The sequence below is a fragment of the Microplitis demolitor genome, chromosome 6 (genome assembly GCF_026212275.2).
Source record: "Microplitis demolitor isolate Queensland-Clemson2020A chromosome 6, iyMicDemo2.1a, whole genome shotgun sequence".
NCBI lineage: Eukaryota > Metazoa > Arthropoda > Insecta > Hymenoptera > Braconidae > Microplitis > Microplitis demolitor.
In genome coordinates this window covers 4,010,356-4,032,676 of record NC_068550.1, presented here as the reverse complement: position 1 = coordinate 4,032,676, position 22,321 = coordinate 4,010,356, and the positions used below count along the sequence as shown (strand labels likewise).

Genomic DNA, 22,321 nt, shown 5'->3' with positions numbered 1-22,321 from the left:
ATTGGAGTAAAAAATTTTAAAAAATCGAGAGTTTCTGGAAACCCGAAACTGCTCTCATTGCTGAGAAATTTTTTTTGGTAATGAAATTTAAGATTTGTAAAATAATATTATTAACATCCCTAAAAGCTAATACTATAATATTATATGAAAATATAAACATATATATATTTATATATTTTTAGTGGTACAGCTTGGCGACTAAACTAAACCACATGGTTGTGCTGGCTGTCAAAATAAACCAGACGCCCTTAAAACATGGCATTAAAAAAGTCTAATCTCGAGCCCAATCTGTGTCTCTTCATCTTACACATCTCAATTACACCAAATATTTAACAGAGATAAATAAAATAAAATATTAAATAAATTTCCGTTAAGGAAATATTTATTTTTTAAATATCCAAAAAAATTCATTTTAAATAATTGAGCAATAAAATGTTTCTTTATCATTTCAAAATTATCTTTCGGCTCCAATGTTCAAATAACAAATTTCACGGTAAATATTCGAGCGATAGTACTACATAAAAAATGGTGTACGTATGTGTGAGATGTAAATAAAATATAAAAATAGGTATGTCAAGACAAAGAGTTGAGTTTTGGCTGTTACTCAGACGCAAAACAATCGATATCACATTAGATGAGTCATCAGAATAGCAGACACCCAGCAGGCAAAGTGGTGAGCAAGCAAGCAAGTAAGACAAACCCGGTGATTCGAGGGTTGGATACATATATATATTTGGCAGTGTTGTAATAGACACCCTTGAGACTTTGGAGGCAGGGCTAGGGTTCCTCGAGTGCGAAGAGAAGAAGGCGGAGGTAACCCTGTGGGATACCAACTACATTAGAGCAGAATTCCCCATTGTATTGAGAGCAAACTAAAGGGGCTAGACGTAGAATAATACGAGGAGTTTTCCTCCTTATCCTCATCGGAAATATATATCCAGGCGGAGTAGATGATGGTGATATTTGAACTTTGAATAAAAGGATAAAATAGCATTGAGCCTGATATGCACGAAAAGCTCTTGTGTAAAGAATATTGGGAATTGGAAATAGATATATAGCATCCTTAGTTTATCTTTCTCTCGATGAAACCAATCTATTTACACACCTTTGGATCAACTCTCAATAAATCTATCTAATCTAAAAGGCTTAAGGGCTCTTATCTAGTGTGGCTTTTATCCCGGCTTCGTGTCGTTCCATTCCATCCCGTCTCGTCTCATCTACTCGTTTGTAGACTCATTACATCACAAGTTTTATTACCATGCGAGCTGAGTTTGCTATTATTGGTGTAGCTGGTAGGTATTAAGTATAACTGATGGTATGTTAGTTGGTTGGTTGGCTGGTTGGATTTTATCATCACCTAACTATTGACCTATAAAGCCTGCTCGTGAGTATGATGAGAAACGTCCGGCGAGGAGGCCAGGATCGCAACATCCGAGATCCAGCGTGAAGGATAACGGATAAATGCGATGATGTTCCAGGGCATCTAATTCATCCGGCGATATCAACTCGGAATGTGTGTGCTCGTCCGTCGGATGATCAACGCGTAACCACTCTCTCATCTAGTCCTCGTCGATTGAGTGTGTGCAGTAATATTGAGAGTGTACTGCTAGTTACACACTGTATGTCTGTGTACTTGCTTGCTGTACTGTCTATTATATGGTAGTAAGTATAAAGACTCGGTAACTTTCATGGTGTTCCATGGTACTCCATAAGTTGACCACAACCACAACCACCACAAGCCAACGTTGCTTACGGGGATTTACTCTGGTGATGTTCACATTGCGAATACACGTCCCCGATGGATGGATGTTACCAGCAACCAAGAGCCAGTCTAAGGCAACCACCGCAAGCGAATCGCGATGGTAATCGGCTACTCGCTTCCTAGTCGCGGCAATTAGCTTCTGATCGGGGGTTAATTAAGTTGAATTCCCCCCCCGTCGTTCTGAGTAATTGCACATTATCTCATAAATTTTTATAGGGAAGCGGAAAAAATTTTGTTATTTAATAATTTTAAAAATTAAATAACGGAGTTTATAAAAAAAATAATAATTTACTAACGCGTAATGCGTTTTAGTATTTATAGGATTTATAAAACCGTGACCGTGGACCTCTGTAAGCTTTTACATTCTCTGAACCTCGGTGCAATGTGCAGCTCGGGTCTCTGGTCTCTGAGTTCTGGGCTCAGTGAATCGCGGTAGTTTAAACTTTTATTTTTTAAAAACATATCGGCACCGCGGTAAGAACACGTGTACACGAGGACCTCCCGACAGTACATCCTTGTGCACTCGACTCTTATTTCTTCTCTATATATATCTATATACATTATCCTGTACTCTTACATTACATTACTTTACTTTAGTTAGTGGTGAGGTGAATTTATAAGCAAGCACAAGTGGGTACATGTTGCACAGAATAAATCTACTTACGACTTAATTTAATACTCGCCAATAATTTTAATCGCCGAGGCAAAATTGTTTAAACGTCACGACCCACGATGTTTTTTTTTTTTTATTCTAAATAAATAAATAAATAAATAAATAAATTATTGTGAAGATGCGCGTTAGATATGCGGGTTGTTGTTATGCGCGAGAACGATTAAAAATAAGAAAGAGCCGATTACCATCTGCCATTAGACGGTGAAGCTGTTGGACGTTTAAAAGGATGACACAAGTCGGTTTAATATTCGAGGGAATATTTTCTTGCATATGCATAATACCCATACTGATGTGTGATGGACGCATTAACTCATGTACATGTGGCTCATCCGACGTGTTTGCATCTGAATTCCCATGTCAACCGAACGTTAAACGCATAACGCAGAGTACAGGCGAGAAGATCGTCCGTCCATACATACATGCCTGCATATTTACCGGATATTGTGTGCTATAGAATACAGTAGTACCGAGGCATCAGCAGCTTCCAATTTATTTGGCCATTATTCATCACAGCTTTTGTTCTTTTGGTGTGTCATGTGTTACTGTTGTTGTTGTTGTTGTTGTTGTTGTTGTTGTTGTTGTTGTTGTTATTATTGTCGGCATTCGTGTATTACACACTCTGAATTTTGTTATTCAACAGCGAGCAATTTGGTGTGCTCTCTGTTGTACACATATGTATACGCATACGCGTTTATGTTCTTGTTCAAAAAGATACTGTGATTAATGGAAAACAATGCCGGTTGAAGAACAATCCCCGTGAATTAGGGCGAGTCAGAGTACCGAGCCGAATCGATTGGCCGAGCCTTCGAACACCTATTGTATGCCTTATCGTCCGTACCACTCTACTGAATGCGGCTAAAAAAATAGACACGCGGTCAAAACCGTGAAATTCATCGGTAGGAGCGTTAATTCTTTATTTATCGTCACTGTTAATTATATTGTTTTTATCTACTGGAAAATTTTTTGAGTAAATAACTTTAAATATACGAGCATGATTATACGCTGTTGGGAATTTTTGTTTACGAGAAAAATTATTACTGTGAAAAAAAGAAAATGGGCATTGAAAAAAAAAAAATTTTAATTCTTTTAGAGACAAAAGTTTTGAAATTTTTAAATTTGACGAGGGTCGTCATATCTCATACTTCAAACGAAACTAATTGCATTATCAGTTGAGCCTTTTAGTATGATAATAATAACACTTTGGTTAATTATATAAAATGGAAATAAAAAAATATGTAAGTTTATTAACGACAAAAAATGTCTTGGGGTAATGACTCATTCAGTGGAATATGCCGTCAACGTCAGCTCACTTTAAATGACAAAGTAAACTGTTGAGTGAACTAAAATTGACATAGTGCCAAACTACACTGAATATTTCATGCTCCAGAACAATAAAATTTATAAATATATATAAATATTTTGTAAAATAAAATTAAAAGGAAATAGATGCGAAAATTATCAAAATTTTTTATGCGAATGACTAATTTTTTAATTATTTTAGCACTGAATAATTTTGAAAAGTATTCAGTTTTAATAATAAAATATAAACTTTAAAAGACTATTTATGATTTATGAAATAAATTATATAATTTACGGACAAACATTAAAAGGGGCAAACACTCCTGGTGGCCGTTTATGGTTTTATTGAGGTAAAAACAAAAAATTAAATGTGCTCTCGACATGAAAATTCCAAGAGCATAAAAATACTCTGTTTGTTTAGTAACCTAGCGAACACGTCAGCGTAAAACTATTTTATCAGTAGATCTTTTATTTTTTTTGATAATATTGTAATGGATTAGGTGAAAAATCTTGACGGGCTTTTAAAAAATGTGTAACGAAAAATAAGAACGAGTATCATCAGCCGGTGGCATGAAATTCGATCTGGTGCTTGAAGCCTTCCCTATACTGCCACTAGCAATACTATTATTATAAAAGAGGTAAAGATGGAAAGAGAGAGAGAGAGAGAGGAAGGGAGAAAAAAGTAAGAGGTATCCTTCCTATATAATGTCCATCGTTTTCAACGAATAAATTTAGTTACCCTTGCCCCTCCTACATTTACATATTTCTTCCTTTTCACACGAGAATCGCGCGCGTTGAAGGTGGTGGCGTGTTTTAAATAAATGTCCATTTGTAAAGAGACCGCTTTGTGTTGTGTGTATATGCAACATGGCTTCAGAGAAGTAAAGAGTGTAGTGGCGGTGACGATGGCGGCGGCGGCGATTCTCTGGGATACACTGGCGACGTTGGCTACTTTCGCGCGAACACACAACAGACACGAGGGGAAGAATTACGAAATAAAAAAATTCGAGAAGGGCAGCAGTGTGTGTAAAATAAAAAACAAAAATATCCACAGTCACACACAGACGGGTATGGGTGCGTACATAAATAAATAAATACATATGTGTAGATAGAATGTAGAGAGAACAGAAGGCGCACGATGCAAAAGGATAACGCGTTTCAAGCGTATAGATCGCGAGACGTAGATTTATCTCTACGTTTCGACGAGCAAAGTCTCCGGGATTCCGAAATGCCGCAAAAGTTGAAGAACCGAGTTAAGTTAAAGAACGACCAGCGCCGAAATAAAAGCGTAACCAGGGTGAGAAGCGGCTGGACACCAAGTGTGAGAATAATAAAATAAAGTTAAATAAAAATAAACAGAAGCAGAAGCAGTTGCTGGACGATCGGTTTCGATTGCTATCGGAATTCAGAGCGCACTGTCTTGGTTTTGGTCTTGGTTTTGGTCGCTGGTCCTCGCTTTGGTAACTCAACTAAAGATTTACGAATCTTCGTCAGTGGTTTAAATTTATTTTTTATTCCCTTGGATCTGCGGAAATGGCAACAATTCCGTTTGTACTTGACGTAGGAATTGAATTTATTAATATTAATAAACACGAATCGGAGTAGAACAATACAATCGTGCAAGTAAGAATATAAGGTTTAAATAAACCTCTTGGCACAGAAAGACCGAGTCTGAGTATTATCAGAACCCTAACACACTAACATGCAGCGCAGACCGGGGATCTCATTTACAGTACAAATTAGTTGTAGGCCGGTCTGCTCCAACCGCTTAATGGCCTCAAAGCACGCAAAGAGGTTAGGTTTAATGAAGACCGCGCGTTATCCGTGACGAAGACCGCGGCAACCCGCGTGGTTGGTGTACACACGCGGAACGTCCCTGGTTCTATCCGCATGCGTTTGCAACAGCCAGCTGAATGCAACTGACCTGCTATTTCTCTCTTCCTCTCTCTTTCTTTCTTTACAACATACTCTTCAGCTTTAGCTTCAGTCCCTGGCCGAGACCAAGAAGAAGACCAAGACTAAGACCAAGACCAAGACCATGAAGCAGTCGGTGGTTCGCGTACACATCTATAAGTTAAATACACCGACTATAGCAAAATAAAAATGGTTATTCACTGTTATAAAGTTAGGACCGAGTCCTGAATGCGAGTTAAACGAAGATTTATGCCACGACGCGTAAATATAAACAACAATATGCAATCTTAGTCTCATTGTCCGACACGTACCGACGGTGCCGCGTTATAGGGGCTCGCTAATACGCGTGACCAAATCATCGGGAGACTAAATGATCTGTCTTTATGTGCAATGCAATAAAAGAATGTAAAATAATTATTTAAATAAAAATCCTACCAACTGAAGGACTCGTGTATTTATATGCAGTTAGACACGGCTCAAGAATCGAGTGTTGAATTGCTCGGTTGTAGTTGATAATACCAGACGATGTCGATGTCGGTATTGATGATGATGGTGTCAGTGTTGGTGTTGTTGTTGGAAGGGCATCACGATGTCAATAACTTGTTTAAAGAAACGCGCCTTCTCATTGACCGTATAATAGCCAAGAAAATTGTCGAGAAAATTGCCAGGTGGTTCTAAAGAAGACCCACCAATTACAAAAAGACCAGGTATATTATGAAGACTATATATCTATATATACATATATATATGTACTTACACTCATGTTCATACTAGTATTTTCCCTTTCTGACGATGGGGGAGGTTTTAATCCGTCTGGTTTCAGTGGATGCTCCGACGGCTTTCTTGGTACGAGTTCCCGTGCGAAAACGGCCAGGGCACACGCGATTTCATATGTGTAACTCACTTGTATAATTCACTTTATTTTTTTTTTTTTTTTTTTTTTATTTCTTCTTTACTCCCCTCTGCTATTTTATAAATTATTATTATTTAATTTATTATATATATATATAAATATATTTATTTTAAATAATTATTAACACACACGTCACGTCATCGCGCACTCAACAAGTTTACTCCGCACATGCGGACTTGTGGGCTTTTGACAAAACCTATAACTTTTGTCAATTATTGTTGTTATTATTATTGTAATAAACATTTTGACGTACACACACAGAGCACGTATAAAACTTAAACCATAATGGTTTATTGCCAGCCGGCTCTGTAAATAATTTAACCATAATTATTTAAAAACACACTAAATAAAAACTACGTATCCTTTTTTTACGATATAAAAAATATTAAAATAAAAACCATGTATACACTCACTAATTTATTATTCTCTCAGAGCCCATCTTTTAAATTTTTCTACGAACTCACCACCCGGATTGTGGCCACCATTTGTTGATCGTTTTTTTAAAAAATTATTTATCGCTCATTAACCGGGAGAATTTAAAAATTTAAATTTATAAACTGAATTAGGATTAAAAAATAATGATTAAAGAAACTGTTAAAAAAAAATAAAAACTTGTGCAAAGACACTCGAGTCAAGAGCGGCCACACGCAGTCTTTCCTCTTCTCTATTTCTTCACTTTTTTATTTTATTTTATATTATTTTTTTCTCTGTTTGAAAGAGTTCACAAGTTGTTAAGAATTTCCGTCCGCATTAGTTACGTTACATTTATCAGCAACTCAATTTAATTATGAATGAATTTGAGTTTTAAATTTACCGCGAGTATCAGAAGGAGCTTCAATGAGAGCCTTGTCATGTCAATAGATAACAAACAACAAAACTAACAGCAACACGAAACGCTCGCCACGCCGGTCGGAGACGCACTGACTCGGCGGCAACCCATCGGGACTTTGGTTCGTTCTCGAGCCTCAAAGCCGGAGACTAGTTCGTATCGTACCCATACCCATGCCCAACATCTAATGGTGGGGGTACGTCATATGTGTGTGCGTAGAAGGGACATGAACACGTGTATCAAGGGATATAATAATTTTAAATGTGGTGGTGATGGGTGACGGGCTTACGTCAAAAGCTAGTCAGTATTTTTTAAAAATCTGTACCAGCGTTATAATCTCTAGTCATATTCAAGGCATACTGTGTACACTAATACTACCCTTGTTAAGAATGGATTATAACGGGTGGTTTAATTCGGAATTTACTTCGCCAAGTAAAGATGCATTGAAATAATTAAGCCCGTTTGATGTCTAAAGAGATTTAAGAAGGTTAGTTTACTTTGTGTTCGTAATAGAACTCTTATGAGATCGCTTTGATGTTTATTTTTTATAAAACGTTGATTTATGGAGACGTTTATTTGCTATTATTGGATTTGACGAAAAGTTAATTTTTTTTTAGATAACAGAAAATCCTAATTTGGTAAATACACACAAGTGGGGTTTAAATTTTCTTTTTGTCGCTTAATTAATTAAACTAAACAATTGAGAATAAATGATTGTGAAATATAAAATTTTTGAATCGGATTGGAAAAGCGGGAAAAATTTAAAAACTTAAAAATCAGCCGCGTTTTTTGTATTCAATAGCAAATTAAAATTTTTTATGATTTTTTTTAAATTGTTGAGTCAAAGAAGTTATTGAAAAAAATTTTACTAAAGTTGTAATTAAATTTTTTCTGTCAAAAAATGGACTCGCATAATTTTCAAATTTTAGGGAAAAATTTTTTAATATTGAAATTAATTAAATTGGTAGAGAAATTTGATAATGAAAAAAAATAAAATTTAAAATTGGACAGAGGATAAAATATTAAATAATTTTTTTCTTTTACGAACAAAATTATATATTAAAGCAAACAGATAAGAGTGTTAGTGAATAGGGATATTGATTAGGTTTGAATCGGTGGATCTTGAAAAAGATTAGCTACCGGACTTAATTTTTAGTCTTGGCACGACCTCCTGCAGTCTATGGAATAGTTTTACGTGGAGGTTAGCAAAAAAAAAAATAATAATAATCAAAAAGGTGGGTCGGAATCAAGATATATATAGATCAAGCCGTTATAGTCTATAGAGATCTACTGGCTACCGCTGAACCCTTTTCTTGAGCATCTTTTTTTGTTTAACTTGCATCTACACCCGCGATGCAATCGGCCCGCCGGTTTTCCTCTCGGATTATTCTCTCATTCTCATCCCAGAGTCCTGGCATTATTTGTATGTCGATAGCGAAGCTGAGAACGAAGAAGGCCGCGAGGATATTCGATTACCCGAAAGGGCTCTCGGGTCTCCAGTCGACTGGCCGACTCAACATACTGCCCACTAAATTAATTCTCTTTTAATTGTTGCGTTATCGATCGGCAAAGGATCCAATCTTAATAATAGACCCAAGAGCTCATCCGGACGATGATTAAAGTCAATATTGATTCAACGTTTTACACAGACTGTTTATTGCCTCAAACTTATTCCGACATGTAAATATTGCTTTGTATAAAACAAAAAAAAATCTGATATAAATTTAGGGTTCTGCCTGCCTACAACTCTTATCTTGAATTATTGATGACACTATTTTTTATTTAAATTTAAATTTAGGGTTTTGTTGTCCGCATAATAAATAATGACATATATTAGTATTGGTATCAGTTAGCTAAAGTACAGGTCATTATTTATTTATTTATTATTTTTTTTTTGTCATGTTGTGTTAAATCTGGTGCGAAGGAAAAATACGTTGATGTCTTGGACAAATGGACGCCACCGTTAGTAGTTGTCTGGCTTCTCGTAGTCTGGTCTTGCTCTTGCTCTTGCTCTGTTTAGTAACATTGTTGGTTAATCCTATATATATATATATATATATATTTATATATAAGGAGTAGAGAAGCAGAGGAGGACGACGAGTTGGACGACGATGTAATGCAGCAGCAGTGTATCCCGATTGACCATGATCGAATAAGAAAGACTGTAGGACGACCGAACGCCTCTCTCGTACACTAACTACGTACACAAGCTACAACAAATACTCTGTCCTCGTCTATCCACCGTAAAGTTAACCACTTGTGTGTGCTTTTACAGAGTAAAGTAGAGAGCAATACACAAGACGTGATTGCTGGCCACCCGCGAGAATCTCTAGCCTTGAGGGCCATATAGACTCAACTTCTCTGCTATGCTCTCTGGCTGTGTGAGGATAAGAAATCGATTCTCACTGTCGATTTTATGTTCATGTACTCACATATAAACATACTTTATACTTTATAAACATTTTTTTACCGCCGTATCATACCTAACATTCATAATTTCCCTCGAGAGTCTTCATAACTTCTAGTCGAATATTTTCTAAGTATTTTTTAGTCAATCGTTTGAAGTAAAAAAAAAAAAAAATAAATAAAAAATAAAAATGAATACAAGAAATACCGAGACAAGTATACAAGAATTTGTATATACTAGTAAAATGGTAAAGCTTAGAGTTTAACTCAAGGCTCGATGAACTCACTTAAAAAAATGACTAAGATGCGCGCGAAGCTTGAGAAAGATACGGGGATAACATACATACATATAACAGGGGGTAAAAGGATTGTGAATAGTATAGAGGATAGGATACGATAGCGCAGAATAGTGTAAGAGATGTGTATAAAGACTAACAACGGGTTTGGTCCCATACCAAGAACGCAACGCGCAACTAAGCTTACGATAATCTATGTATGCGTAGGATATATTTTACGTGACTTATGAATGTAAATGCACGTATGCATACACACACATTGTCGATTACTCGTGTGAGTTTCCTCGCTTCTTCTCGCTTTCTCTTGTAACTCATCTCATACCGCTAAATAATATTACCGCTTTAACTTAAAGGTACATGCGCTTATGCTTATGCTGTTAAACTTTTGAGTATTCCCAAGTCGACTCGAGTATTGAGAGTCTCAAAAGACTCAAGGAAACTAAACGCCAAAGTATTTTCATTTTATACTTACTCAATTACACGGTAAGTCCGTCTGTTATTGTCGCCGGTAAATTATCACTTATGTTTGTAATTAATTATACGAGTTGTAACTTACTAGTCGTTGGAGTAATTTTATTATCCAGTATGCAGTGTTCAGTTGTAGCCAGTAGTAGAGAATGTCTGGTTTCTCAAATCCTAGGTTGTCATCATCATCCATTTTATTTTTAACAGCAAACATAAACAGCCACTTTGATACTTCTCTGTAACAGATAAAAAAAATAAATACGTTAGTTGATAAATTTTTTATTGCCCGATATATATATTGTAAATAAACAAAGACTGATATGGGGCATATATGACAATCTTGATATACCTCGGGACTCAATATACGTAATGCGCAACGATATTGACGATTAGATAAAAAATATAATATATATTATTATCTTATGTGGTTAATATAAATATTGCTGATATTTATACTCATCATAGGGGAAATGTACGATGAGAATGGAATGTATGGACTTTACGAGCATAGATGGGATATGGAGAAAGATAAACCACTCGATTTCTCACTTATCAATCCCGCAAATATTTACCTTCTATGATATTGCTCTTCGCGGTAATCATCATGACAGGATTAACAGACTAAACACACGGAAGACTTGGAACTTCATATATGCTGTTATATAATAATAAATATATATGAGTATATAACTGTTCATATATTGTAGATAGAGTGTTATATAGACTGAGTCCGCGGTGTGGAAGCTGCGAGCTGGTGTATAAGGAATAAAAAAAAAATATATATGTATATATAAATATATATAAAAGTAAAGGCTATAAATACAGAGTTGTTTTTGTTAGCGAGATTCAACGCGAGTAGCGATAAGACAACATAACAAAGCATCGGCTCGTTGTTTAACCGGGGATCTTACGATAACCTCGCGTCTCCACTTAACCGCGAGCTGAGTATAGAGTGCCCATGGAAGAGAGTACAGGGCTGAGGACTACTGAGGGCTGTTAAACTAAAGCGAAACTATATCGCAGGTTAATACAAGTCGATGGGAATCGGTATCGTTTTGTCGATAAGCCCATAGTTGTCGACTATTATTTAACCATTTCTCGCATTTATCGGCAATTGCGCGGGAAAAAAAAAATAAAAATATTATTATAGTTTAGCGGTTTTGTTTCTCGAGTTTGTATTACTGGTCTTAAAGACCGGCTACGGCTGGATTCCAATTTGTCGGTTGTTATAAAACTTGTGCGATAATTTATTATACCCATAAAAATAAAGTTGCCGCAAAAAAGTTTCAACACCTCATCATCCGAATCATTATATTTATATTTTCATTTTTCTCGTGAAATATATAGATTTATTATTTTTTTTTTTTTTTTTTTTTTTTTTACATAACTAGAGTACTCAAGGACTCACTCGGGGGTTATTTATATGAGAGATTGGTTTTTAACTCTTGCAATAAGGTGAATAAATATTTATACAAGGAGCGATTTATATTAGTGTGATGTTGGAGAGAGAGAACAATTGAGTATTTGATGTCGACGAATAATAATGTGATTGCATTCTCAAGTTAGCTGCTGCATGCTGGAGGGTTTAGCGCGTATCTGAAGCGGCATTAACTTATTATTATACGAGTCCATGTTACTTGTATTTGTATAGTAGGTAATACATATTATATAGAAAGGCGCGTATTGCGCAATCGGGAGCACAAATGTTTAACTTGGAATTATTTTATTCTATAGACTTGTGCATACTGAGAGTGAGAGAGAATATACTTATTCGTAAGATTCGAGTGCCGATATGCTGGGGAAATAATGGTAACTACCGCCAGCACGTTGATATGGTAATGGGTGACGCGGAATCTACGATTTCCTCGCATTCTCTGTGCTGTCTTCGCAATTGTTTATATCTGCCTGTACTCGTTTACTTATATATACATACATATACACTTATATATATATACATGTACCTATTTCTGCATTGCTTTTGATTCGCACTACACTACCAGACTAGATCCGATCGGATTTCTCGCGCTAAATCTACGACACATGAGTAATTCAATGGAATATTTTTATCCCTTTTATAAATTAAGTAAAAAATAAAATACAAGCGCTGGTTGTTACCGAGTTTAACTTTTTTTTTTTTAATACATTAAATGTGTTTTCAGTTTTCGTTTATTGACAAGTCGTGCTGACTATAATTATTATTTTAAAATATATTTCGCTCTCTTACATGTCGCTTAGTCATAAAACCTCGAGTACTTTCGTGCAAAAATTATCATTCTTTTAATATTTTATTTGTGCATGTGTTTTTTTTTATGTATGTATGTATGTAGTTATTTTAGTGCATCGAAGTAAACTCGTAATGCGTGTATGCGAGCAAGTAGAGAATCGATTTGAAGCGTACAGGTTTTGAATGCAAAGTTTAGTTTGCTGAGTAGAGATCAACCCCTGGGTGAATAAGAGCATGAACACGCGAACTCGGGTTATATTGTGCTCGGTTGGTCTTTTGCGTCGGCGGCCTCGAAAGATCTTTCCTTTTTGCCGAGAGCAAGATCGCGAGAGCTGAAAACACGAGGATTTACACGTGTACATAAGCGTGGTGGAGCTTTTACATTAGGTACAGTAGAGAGTGTAGAGTATAAAGAAGAAGTTAAGAGAAACTGAGGCTGAGTATGAGGCTGAGGCTGAGGCTGAGAGAATTTGCGGGTATGTGTTGTATTAATGTGCACTTGTATTTGTATATAAATAAAAGTGGATGTAGTGTTGGTTGGTGGTAGAACTAGCGCAAGGAGTGTTTATGGTAATCCTCGAACAGGGTGGCCTCCTCCTCTCCCTTTCTTGCGGCTTTCCCGCGGGCACGCCTCACATCTCTTGCTCTTTATTCTTGTATTACATTCTCTTTCCTTTCCAACTCTCTTAACTCTACTCATCTCATCTCGAGTTAACTTGGCTACATTCAACGCCGGCTTTTTACCGACGATATTCAATCGCATACCGGGGATTCCCTGGCCCCTCTTTTCAAGCACAAATTTAGACTAAATCGAAACGGGCTGCTGTAGGAGTGGTTTCAAATTTAAAAAAAATAACATGAACGAGACGCATATAATATATCGTATCGTAAATAAAAATTTAAATTAAATTAACGATGCAAAAAAAAAGTAAATAAACTTAAGGGTGACGTCGACTTGTCAATTTATTTAACAGAACTAATTTAAAAATATTTTAAATCCAGCATATTACCCATCGATTTTTTTCAATTAATTTTCATCTCGCTTTTCTGCAGTTTTTAATTAATTTGAGGAATCAAATTTCTCGGGATTCTCTTTTTTTTTAAAACGTTTGATAAAAGCGAGTGAAGTTGTCTGGTTTCGACACCCCTCAAATTCAAGTACCCGACGTAGTCGTTATTTCTAAAACGAACAAAAAAATTTTTAATTTTTTTTCTTTCATTTTTCCATTAAAATATTGTGTAGGTAAACTTATTCTCAAAAGCCCTTTGAAACGCATGCACGAACATACTCTTTTTTTGGCTTCCCTGATTATTCGTTAACGCGCCAATGCCTCTTATATTATCCCTGCAGTACAAACTAAAACTAACATACATATATATGTATATAACCACGACGTTCATCATTTTTCTACTCGGCTCACATATCACACACCTCAATCTCTCTTTCTCTCTTTCTCTACTCCTCATTCTCATGGTCGTGTTAATCCAAACCCTTTTGCAGCTCTTGTACATACTCCCCTGCATCCTCATTCTACTCTTATAGTGCTCGCTCGTGTAAACTCGTTGATCCCGTATAATGACTCGTGTGTCTCGCCACCGATCACCGCTCGTGACGGCTCCACCAGCCGAGGGCTAATAACGACAACGGTGATATATGACCACAAGATCTCTCACTGTATAGAGAACAGAGAAAGTTACATACTCTGTAATAACATACATATATATGTAAGTATGCTATACTCCTTATACTTAAAGATGTATATACATATATATATGTGCATGTATAGTCGTCGCCGTTGGCTTTCAAGAGGTGTACCGAACGCTATTTACGTATGTAACTATACGAGTAAGCATAAATTTTCTTACGAATGCAACAGTCACGGAAATGTTTTGCCTTCAATGATTTTATCTATACAATAATCATTGGATTATAACGTGGATATCAGATTAAATGAGCTCGTTTAAATACCTACGACTTGGGATGTTCTCGATATCAAAATTTCATTTTTTTATTTTTAAATTATAAATTATATCTATAAATTTATATATGCAAGTAATAGGAACTGAATAATTATTTATTTAACTCCATGAATTTTAAAATTAAATTTTTTTTTTTGTGACAATTTGTTCCCACTTAGTTGGCTGTTTCCTAGTGTAGATAAAATTTTAGTAAAATATTTCAATTTAAAAAAGTTAAATACAAGTATTATATAAAATTAAATATAATTAAAATAAATTATTTTTTGAATGAAATATAGAGTTGTCACTTAGTCTGACATATTTAAGTCCCAAGTTAAATAAGGATTTTCCGGTGATTGTTATTATAAAAGCAGTCAAAAAAAAAAAAAAAAAAAAAAAAAAAATGTATAAAATATAAATGAAACAAAGAATATAATTCACGTGTATAACGAAGTTACGTGGAACGCCTAATTCGCCTCGCGTCGGAGCAATTAGCCGTGGTGACGGGTTAATTGGCCCAGAGATCCTCGTTTTCGTCGCGTGACGAGCCTCCGAGATGCCAGAGATGTGGCTATACTTCTTCGTCTTGCCGTATTCTTATCTCTAGAACCTCATCCTTATCCCCATTCTCTCCTCTCCTCTCCTTCTTCTCTTTCCCATTCACGATCATCGCGAAAGGAAATCGAAGACGCACATCACAACATACATACAGAGAAAACCTGCATCAGCATTCCCACGTTTACGGATTGGATATACCTGGTGAATTTATTTCACCCGATTATACACACTCTCGAGCGAGGTTTAACCAACATCAAATATCTTTAGCAACAACTTCAGGAGCTAAAGTTGAAGCAGTAGCATAAACTAAAATAAAACTTCACAAATAACATCAGACAGATTCATCTTTTCTCTGAGTTCAGTTAATTGACTTGTATTACTTTTTTTTTTTCTTTAAATATTTATTTATTTTTATTCTCTTAATAATTATGAGGTTACTGGCATATACCAGGCGCGATCCTTTGTAATAATAATCTTAAGAGAAAATAAGTTATTTGGATAAAACGGTCTCTCAAAGAAACCCCGCAACGAGTTAATATTTTAAAGGACTTTGTTTTATTCGTTACTGCGGCGTTAAAATATTTATTTCTTATTCTTAAAGAATATATATATAAATATATATACAACAATGAGCTACAAGCTGATCAACTTTTTTATTATATTATTTACTTTTTAGCAGACCTTTTTTTTTTATTCTGGATTGCGCTATTTGTTGTATAATACCGAGAGTAGTAACAGAAAAGCCGGGAATTAATCGCGGCAGTGAGCGAAACCCGGCACTTAAAGCCATCAATAAAATCCTGGAGATTGTTGGTCGATGTTGAACCCGTCTGTAGGTCTTTTGTGAAGCTTAACTTCCTTCTAGTGTACTTAGAATCATCTCTGCCTCAACCTCTTTATATATATATACATAAATATTTTCAGTATTCCCTATATACTATATCTACTTTAGCAAGAAAAAAAAATAAGTTTCAGCGTTTTATACCGAGCCATGACTAAGTTTACGTGGCGCACGCTATAATTCCGCGGCTCACGGTTTTACTGAAGTATACACAGGGTCTGGTATAGAGCGACTTCACTCGAGGCCTGAGAGGAATACCCAGAGTGTTTAATAGGCAAAAAATGTTTATAGGAATTTTTAAAAAATCTTAAATGCAAAAAACTTAGCTCAATTTAAGTGTCTCGGTTATATAATTTAGATTATAATGCGGAAGACCTTAGACACATGATATAGACGTTATGTTAATAAATAAATAAATAAAAAAATAAATAATTTATAAGTAAAAAAAAATACTTATCGCGTAATGTGATAATTTTGAATCAACCATTAACTCATTACGGGACATAAAAACGATTTTTCCACCGATAAAAACAAAGTGGCATATAATTTATCAAAGATTAAAACCCAGTCGCCTTAATAGTTATGGGTTAATTCAGGAGTCATGAGCCAGGAGCCAGAAGCCAGGTTGTTTGATCGACGGGTGAGATCACATATACGACTACTTACATCAAACATGAGTTAGTATTAAATATGTATATATGTATATATTTATGTCGTTGGAAAAAAAGAGTTGACGGGAAAGATGCCAGTCAACTTCCGGCATTAAAGGCATTTATAGGAGAAATAAGTAGGTAGAGTTTTTTAGCTGAGTGGAATAGGTTAAAAGTAACAAAGAAGTATATGTATATATATATGAGTTGAGTAGTGTATAAGAAACCAAGTGGAATAATGTCTTTATTCTCGCTGAAGCCGCCACATTCTCGTGCTTGTTCTACCCGATAATTATACGTTACCGAAGCTCACCGAGTCCCCTTCAATTAGGCCGCGCTCGAATCACCTGCAACTCTTCCATTCTCTCTTCTTCTCTCTCAACACTACTACTATAGCAACAAACAACTTATAACAACTCTACTCTATATACTACTCAACTCGGTCTTAGTTGTTTTTATTTTATTAAATGTTGCCCAGACGGATGCCAACTAAAAAAGTAATCGTCGCTGCTGCGTGTCGTTGTCGCCTGAGCTCGTCATCGTGTTCCGACTGACTTATCCCTTGTTTGTGATCTCAAACAAACTCTTGGCTGGCTCTTCTCTTGTCTTCTCAATCAAGAGCTACAGCAAAGGCAGCCTATCGCGGATGCGCAGACATTTCCTTATATACTCAGGACATTTTTAAACAATTAAAATAATGTCAATAAATTGCAAATTAATTTTAAAAATTCCCCATTAAGAATTACGAGACTGCATGACGTTAATAAATGCATACTGGTTTTAGACAGTATGTCCATCAGTGAAAAATTATGCTTTGTATGGCGACCGATGCAGCTGGTTTGGGAACTGCTTATACAGAGGACGACTTTGACTTGTATTCACGTGACCCCAGAAGAAAGCCACGGGCGCTCATAACTGTCTTACATATATAAATATACATATCTATATCTATATATATATATATATAAATGTAGCAGTCCTCGCGGAATGAATGTGGATCGAGCCATAACTTAAACGACAGCCGACATCGCCGCTCCCGATGCCTCACTAATTATCGTTTGCTCTGCACACCAGATCGCTCTTCATCTCGTCCTACTCTTTATAATACAGCTCGTCGATACTGCTGTGACGACTTAAGAGAGATCCGAGTCGGCGTTCTTTAACCACCCGCGTTCTTATATCTCGATACTTGCCCTCTTTGTCTTGATCCTCGTCCTCATGTTCATCTTCAATCTCATCCTCGTCCTCATCCTCATCCTGCTTGTCTTGATACTTAAACTCATACGATTCTTTGTTGGTATCAACTGTTCTCACTGGTGCACATACTTTATTATGTCCAGCAAACGAGCCAACCATCGTCCAACTTCATCTTAGATAATGGCTGCCAAGTTAACTTGTTACTTCTTGTATCAACGACATTGCGTGCACATTGACTGCTCACCATATCTCAATTATAGGATTAATATACGACCCATAAAGACTACACATGTCTTTTACCTTTGTCTCCTGTCATAGTCCTGTCCTTTCACTTAAATATATATATATATATATATATATAATATACTTATTGAATTAGCTTTTAGTATATTTTTATTTTTTGTTGCGCTCGACATTCTTGAGGGTCAGCGTTATCCAATTAGCTCGAGTTACTCCGTATTAGTATTGTTATATATATAAAGATTAATGATATAGAAGTGAATATACGTTATTAGAAATTTATAAAGCAAAGAACTGTATGCCATTGAAAGGAAGTTTGTTTTAATATTATTAGAGGTAAAGACAATTTTTATGAAATTCAAAAATTTAACGTGAGTCGTCTGTATCTAATTTGCTGGAGGAGTCAATTTTTCAATAAAATTTATTATACTTATGAAAGTGATTATGTTGACGGTGTAACCTTTTAATTTGATAAAAATAACACTTTGCTGAATTGCATAAAATGGAAATAAAATATATAAGTTTATTAACGACAGTAAATGACTTGCCAGGGTATTGACTTATTCACTAGAATATGCCGTTGGACATTAGTCAGCTCACTCTAAATGACAAATTAAACTTTTGAGTCAACTAAAATTGACGTAGTGCCAAACTACACTAAATATTTCCTGCACCAAAACAATTAAATTTATAAATATTTTATAAAATAAAATTTAAAAAAAATAGATTGAAAAGAGCCAGGGGAGGTGACTATTAATTTAGACGGCTGTTAAAATTATTAATATTTTTTGTGCTAACGATTAATTTTTTAATTATTCTGTCATTGAATAATTTTGAAAAGTATTAAGTTTTAAAAATAAAATATAAAATTTAATAGACTATTTGTGATTAATGTAATGGAGCTGACAATTATAGCCTATTGCGGTTAAAACATAAGAAAATTAAAATATCTGGTCCTTATAAAAAATTTATTACTATCCTTAAGGTTTAAAAATTCAAATAGCGTAAATTATAATGACATTTTTTTCAATATTATTTGAAGTTGAGAAATTAATGAATTTAATTTTACAGATATTGGATTAATTATGTCGGTACCGGGACCAGCATCAAAAACTAATGATGAACCAGATTCACATCCCGAGGACGGTGCTACATTTGGTCAAATTGTTCGCTATGTAATGAAGCAAATGAGATACTCTGAAGACATAGCCGTGAATGCAGTGCTCGAGGTGCTTAATGCCGGTATTGCGGTGAAGAAGATCATTAAAACAGAACGACGTAAATACGTACTTGCAGATAATAGTAAACCTGCCCACATAAATTACAAAATACGAGATCCGCGATTCAGCGAGGACAGCAGTGACTTTAGTGAATTCAGCGATGATTGACACGGCTATTATACAAATTAAACGTCTTCTAAATGCTTAAAACTATTTATTATAAAACGAAATGAAATAAAATAAATTTATGTATCACGAATCATGAATAAAATATATTTTTCGCTACACAAAATTTAAAAAAAGGTCATCTATCCTCAACTCGTGTTTGTTCTTTTCACGGGGACGTAAGAATGAGATTTACGAGGCACGAAAAAAAAGCCGTCTCACATAACGCCCCAGAGCTCGTCGTCTTGTGTCCACCTGCTTGTACTATATATACTTACACACACGTACGTAGTGAGCAACCACCAGCCAATGGCCTCTACTCGGTCTCAACCTCAGCACACTTTGGGAAACTTGGGGACCACCGAGCTCGATAAACAAAACAGAGATAGCTTTAGACACGCGTGTCATTACAAAAAATTAAAACAACTAAGTAAATAAATAAAATAAAATAAAACACTATTATTAATAGGCAACAACAAAAAAAAAAAAAATAAATGGTAGAAGAAAAAAGGTATTGATAGTCTGAGAAACCTTGGGCTCGGACGTGTTTAACGACAAGATTGATTTGATTTCCCGCGAACGCCGTCACTAGTTAGACGACAGACTTACTGGGTTCGCTCGGGAAGTCGATGGACGTGACACCGATCTAAGGCCTCGGGACCAGTGTGGATCACTCGTCAGTCTGTACACGTGTTAGTGTATGTATATGCTATGCTATAGTAGAAATAAGGAAGAACGATGTAATAAGAGAGAGAAACCCGTATAAACTTTTGTCTCCGTCTCTCAAATGTGAGCTGCTGAGAAAAGAGAGGTATTATAGTTGGGCCCATTTATCTGCCGCGTTGAAGCTGATAGTATCTGCGTCCGCGCGAGGTCCTGCCAGTATTTGTCATGGAGATGCGACCTACCGATACGTAGCAGCAACGTCCGCCCCGTAGAATTGCCTCTTTGGTTAAAATTCTCAAGCGTACGACCTGGTAATTTACTGAGCTGAGCGGCTCCCATCATACTGTCACTCGATTTCATTCGACTCTGCTCTTTTCTTGCTTTGAATATTAACTAAATTTTTATATCAACTGCTTAGTAAATCATTGGTAATTCCGATAAAGTCTCGCCACATCCGGATATACGGGTTTAAGTAGTAAATAAAAAATATTCAAAGTGAATTACCATGATTTAGTAAATCGCTGTAGCTGCAAATGCACAGAAGGAGAGGATTTTCATGACAAGTTAATTGAAAAAAAAATATTCTCGACACCCTATGGCGAAGGGAATGAGGAAGTCATGTTGGCACGTCGTCGGGAGTCATCACCTTTTACCTCCCATCTTTTAAACTTTATATCCACGCGAAAAGGGCGAGCATTATAACAAGGACGACGTAGCACCACGCCGAGATTTTAAGTTATCAAACCTGGTCCAAGTCCCATGAGTTTTGTATTTACTTTTCTTTTTATTTCTTATCCGCATCCCTGTTCCATCCTCATCCTCGACTCCTGCTCTTTCATATTCTCAGATGGTAATGGCTCTTGCATGCCATGGAGAAGTATACAAACAAGATACTAAGGAGTGTTTCTTATCGGAATAGCTGATTAGCTTGCGTAGTTTTGTATACAACATACATTCAGCCAGTTGGTAATGTCTTAATCACGTTCGCCCCGCGTCGACTTTTCAAAAGCCTCTTATCATAATATTTGCGAGATTAACATGAGATTATTTCTCGGTCGAAAAAATTATCAAATAATGTCCAGATTAATTACTAACTTTATTGGACAAAAAAAAGTTAACCAGCCGAAAAACACGGTCTTAATTATTGTTTTTAATTAAAAATTATCACGTTAAAAACGGGAAAAATTATCAATACTAATGGCGGTATTTTTTCGCAGCCAGTTGTGATAAAATAAAAATTTTATTGAGGCGCTTTTTAGCGGCTCGGCAGTTCCATTGTGATAAATAAAATTATTTTTATTTTTATGTCGCCTGTGTGAATAGACGGGAAGGGGCAGGACCCCTGATCTCTTGTGTGCTGAGATTACACATAATGCTCTACTCCATCGTCGAAAAGCGTCGTCGGTGGCGCGTACGTCGGCGAGCAAAGACAATAACCCGACCCAGTACCTGTACTCAAAACAAACATCACTCCTCCATTGAAATTCACGGGTTGGGTCCTTTTCATACAACAGCAGCACATTCATTGTCACCTGGGTGTTTGGCAAACAATGAGCGCGCGACATGCCTGGTTGGAACGCGAACGATGAAACCAACTCTCTGCATTCTCGCGACGAACTGGCTTGTGGCTGTCGTATTCACACGAGCACCAGACTCACTTCATACTCCAACTTTGCAGTACATATATTTATATATATATATATATATGCAGTACATATATTTATATATATATATATATATATACGAGAACAAATGATCCCCAAGTGTATTTACCGAGTGGTAAGAGACACGGGAAGGTGAACTGGATGCTAACACGTCCATATGAATGCCTCAAGACTCTTTGTCTTTCTTTTTTTATTATTTAAAATATACTCTCTCTTTTTGTCCTGGCTGGAACCTCAATAAAAGTCCAATAAAAGTCCTGCTAAGAGACGCAATCATAAATTTATAAATAACTTTTATTTAAAGATAAAATAAAATTCAACCTTAGAGACGCATATATTTGAGATTAAAGTCGATGAAAGTCACATTTCATTATTCTTAT

The 22,321-nt window shown here is 35.8% G+C and overlaps 2 protein-coding genes across 5 annotated transcripts in view; one reads left to right on the top strand and one right to left on the bottom strand.

Annotated features, from left to right (window-relative positions):
• LOC103573130 (TSC22 domain family protein 1) overlaps positions 1 to 22,321 on the bottom strand; it is a 65,507-nt gene that overhangs the window by 32,441 nt on the left and 10,745 nt on the right. For 2 of the 4 annotated variants that reach the window (XM_053739731.1, XM_008552050.2), the window contains exon 3: positions 10,649 to 10,793. In XM_053739731.1, coding sequence (XP_053595706.1) covers positions 10,649 to 10,793 — 145 coding nt within the window. Of the gene's footprint in view, positions 1 to 6,083; positions 6,323 to 6,405; positions 7,487 to 10,648; positions 10,794 to 22,321 lie in introns of those variants that run through there. The other 2 variants (XM_008552068.2, XM_053739732.1) reach the window with 2 other exon arrangements.
• LOC103573144 (uncharacterized) lies at positions 12,924 to 19,711 on the top strand. The gene is made up of 2 exons (XM_008552083.2): positions 12,924 to 13,257; positions 19,298 to 19,711. The coding sequence occupies exons 1-2, from the start codon at positions 13,224 to 13,226 to the stop codon at positions 19,612 to 19,614; spliced, it is 351 nt and encodes a 116-aa protein (XP_008550305.1). The 5' UTR covers positions 12,924 to 13,223; the 3' UTR covers positions 19,615 to 19,711.

Coding starts and splice junctions, on each gene's coding strand:
- LOC103573144 (XM_008552083.2), top strand. CDS start 13,224: ATGAGGCTGAGGCTGAGGCTGAGAGAATTTGCGG. Junction 13,258..19,297: donor GAGGCTGAGAGAATTTGCGG/GTATGTGTTGTA, acceptor TTAATTTTACAG/ATATTGGATTAATTATGTCG.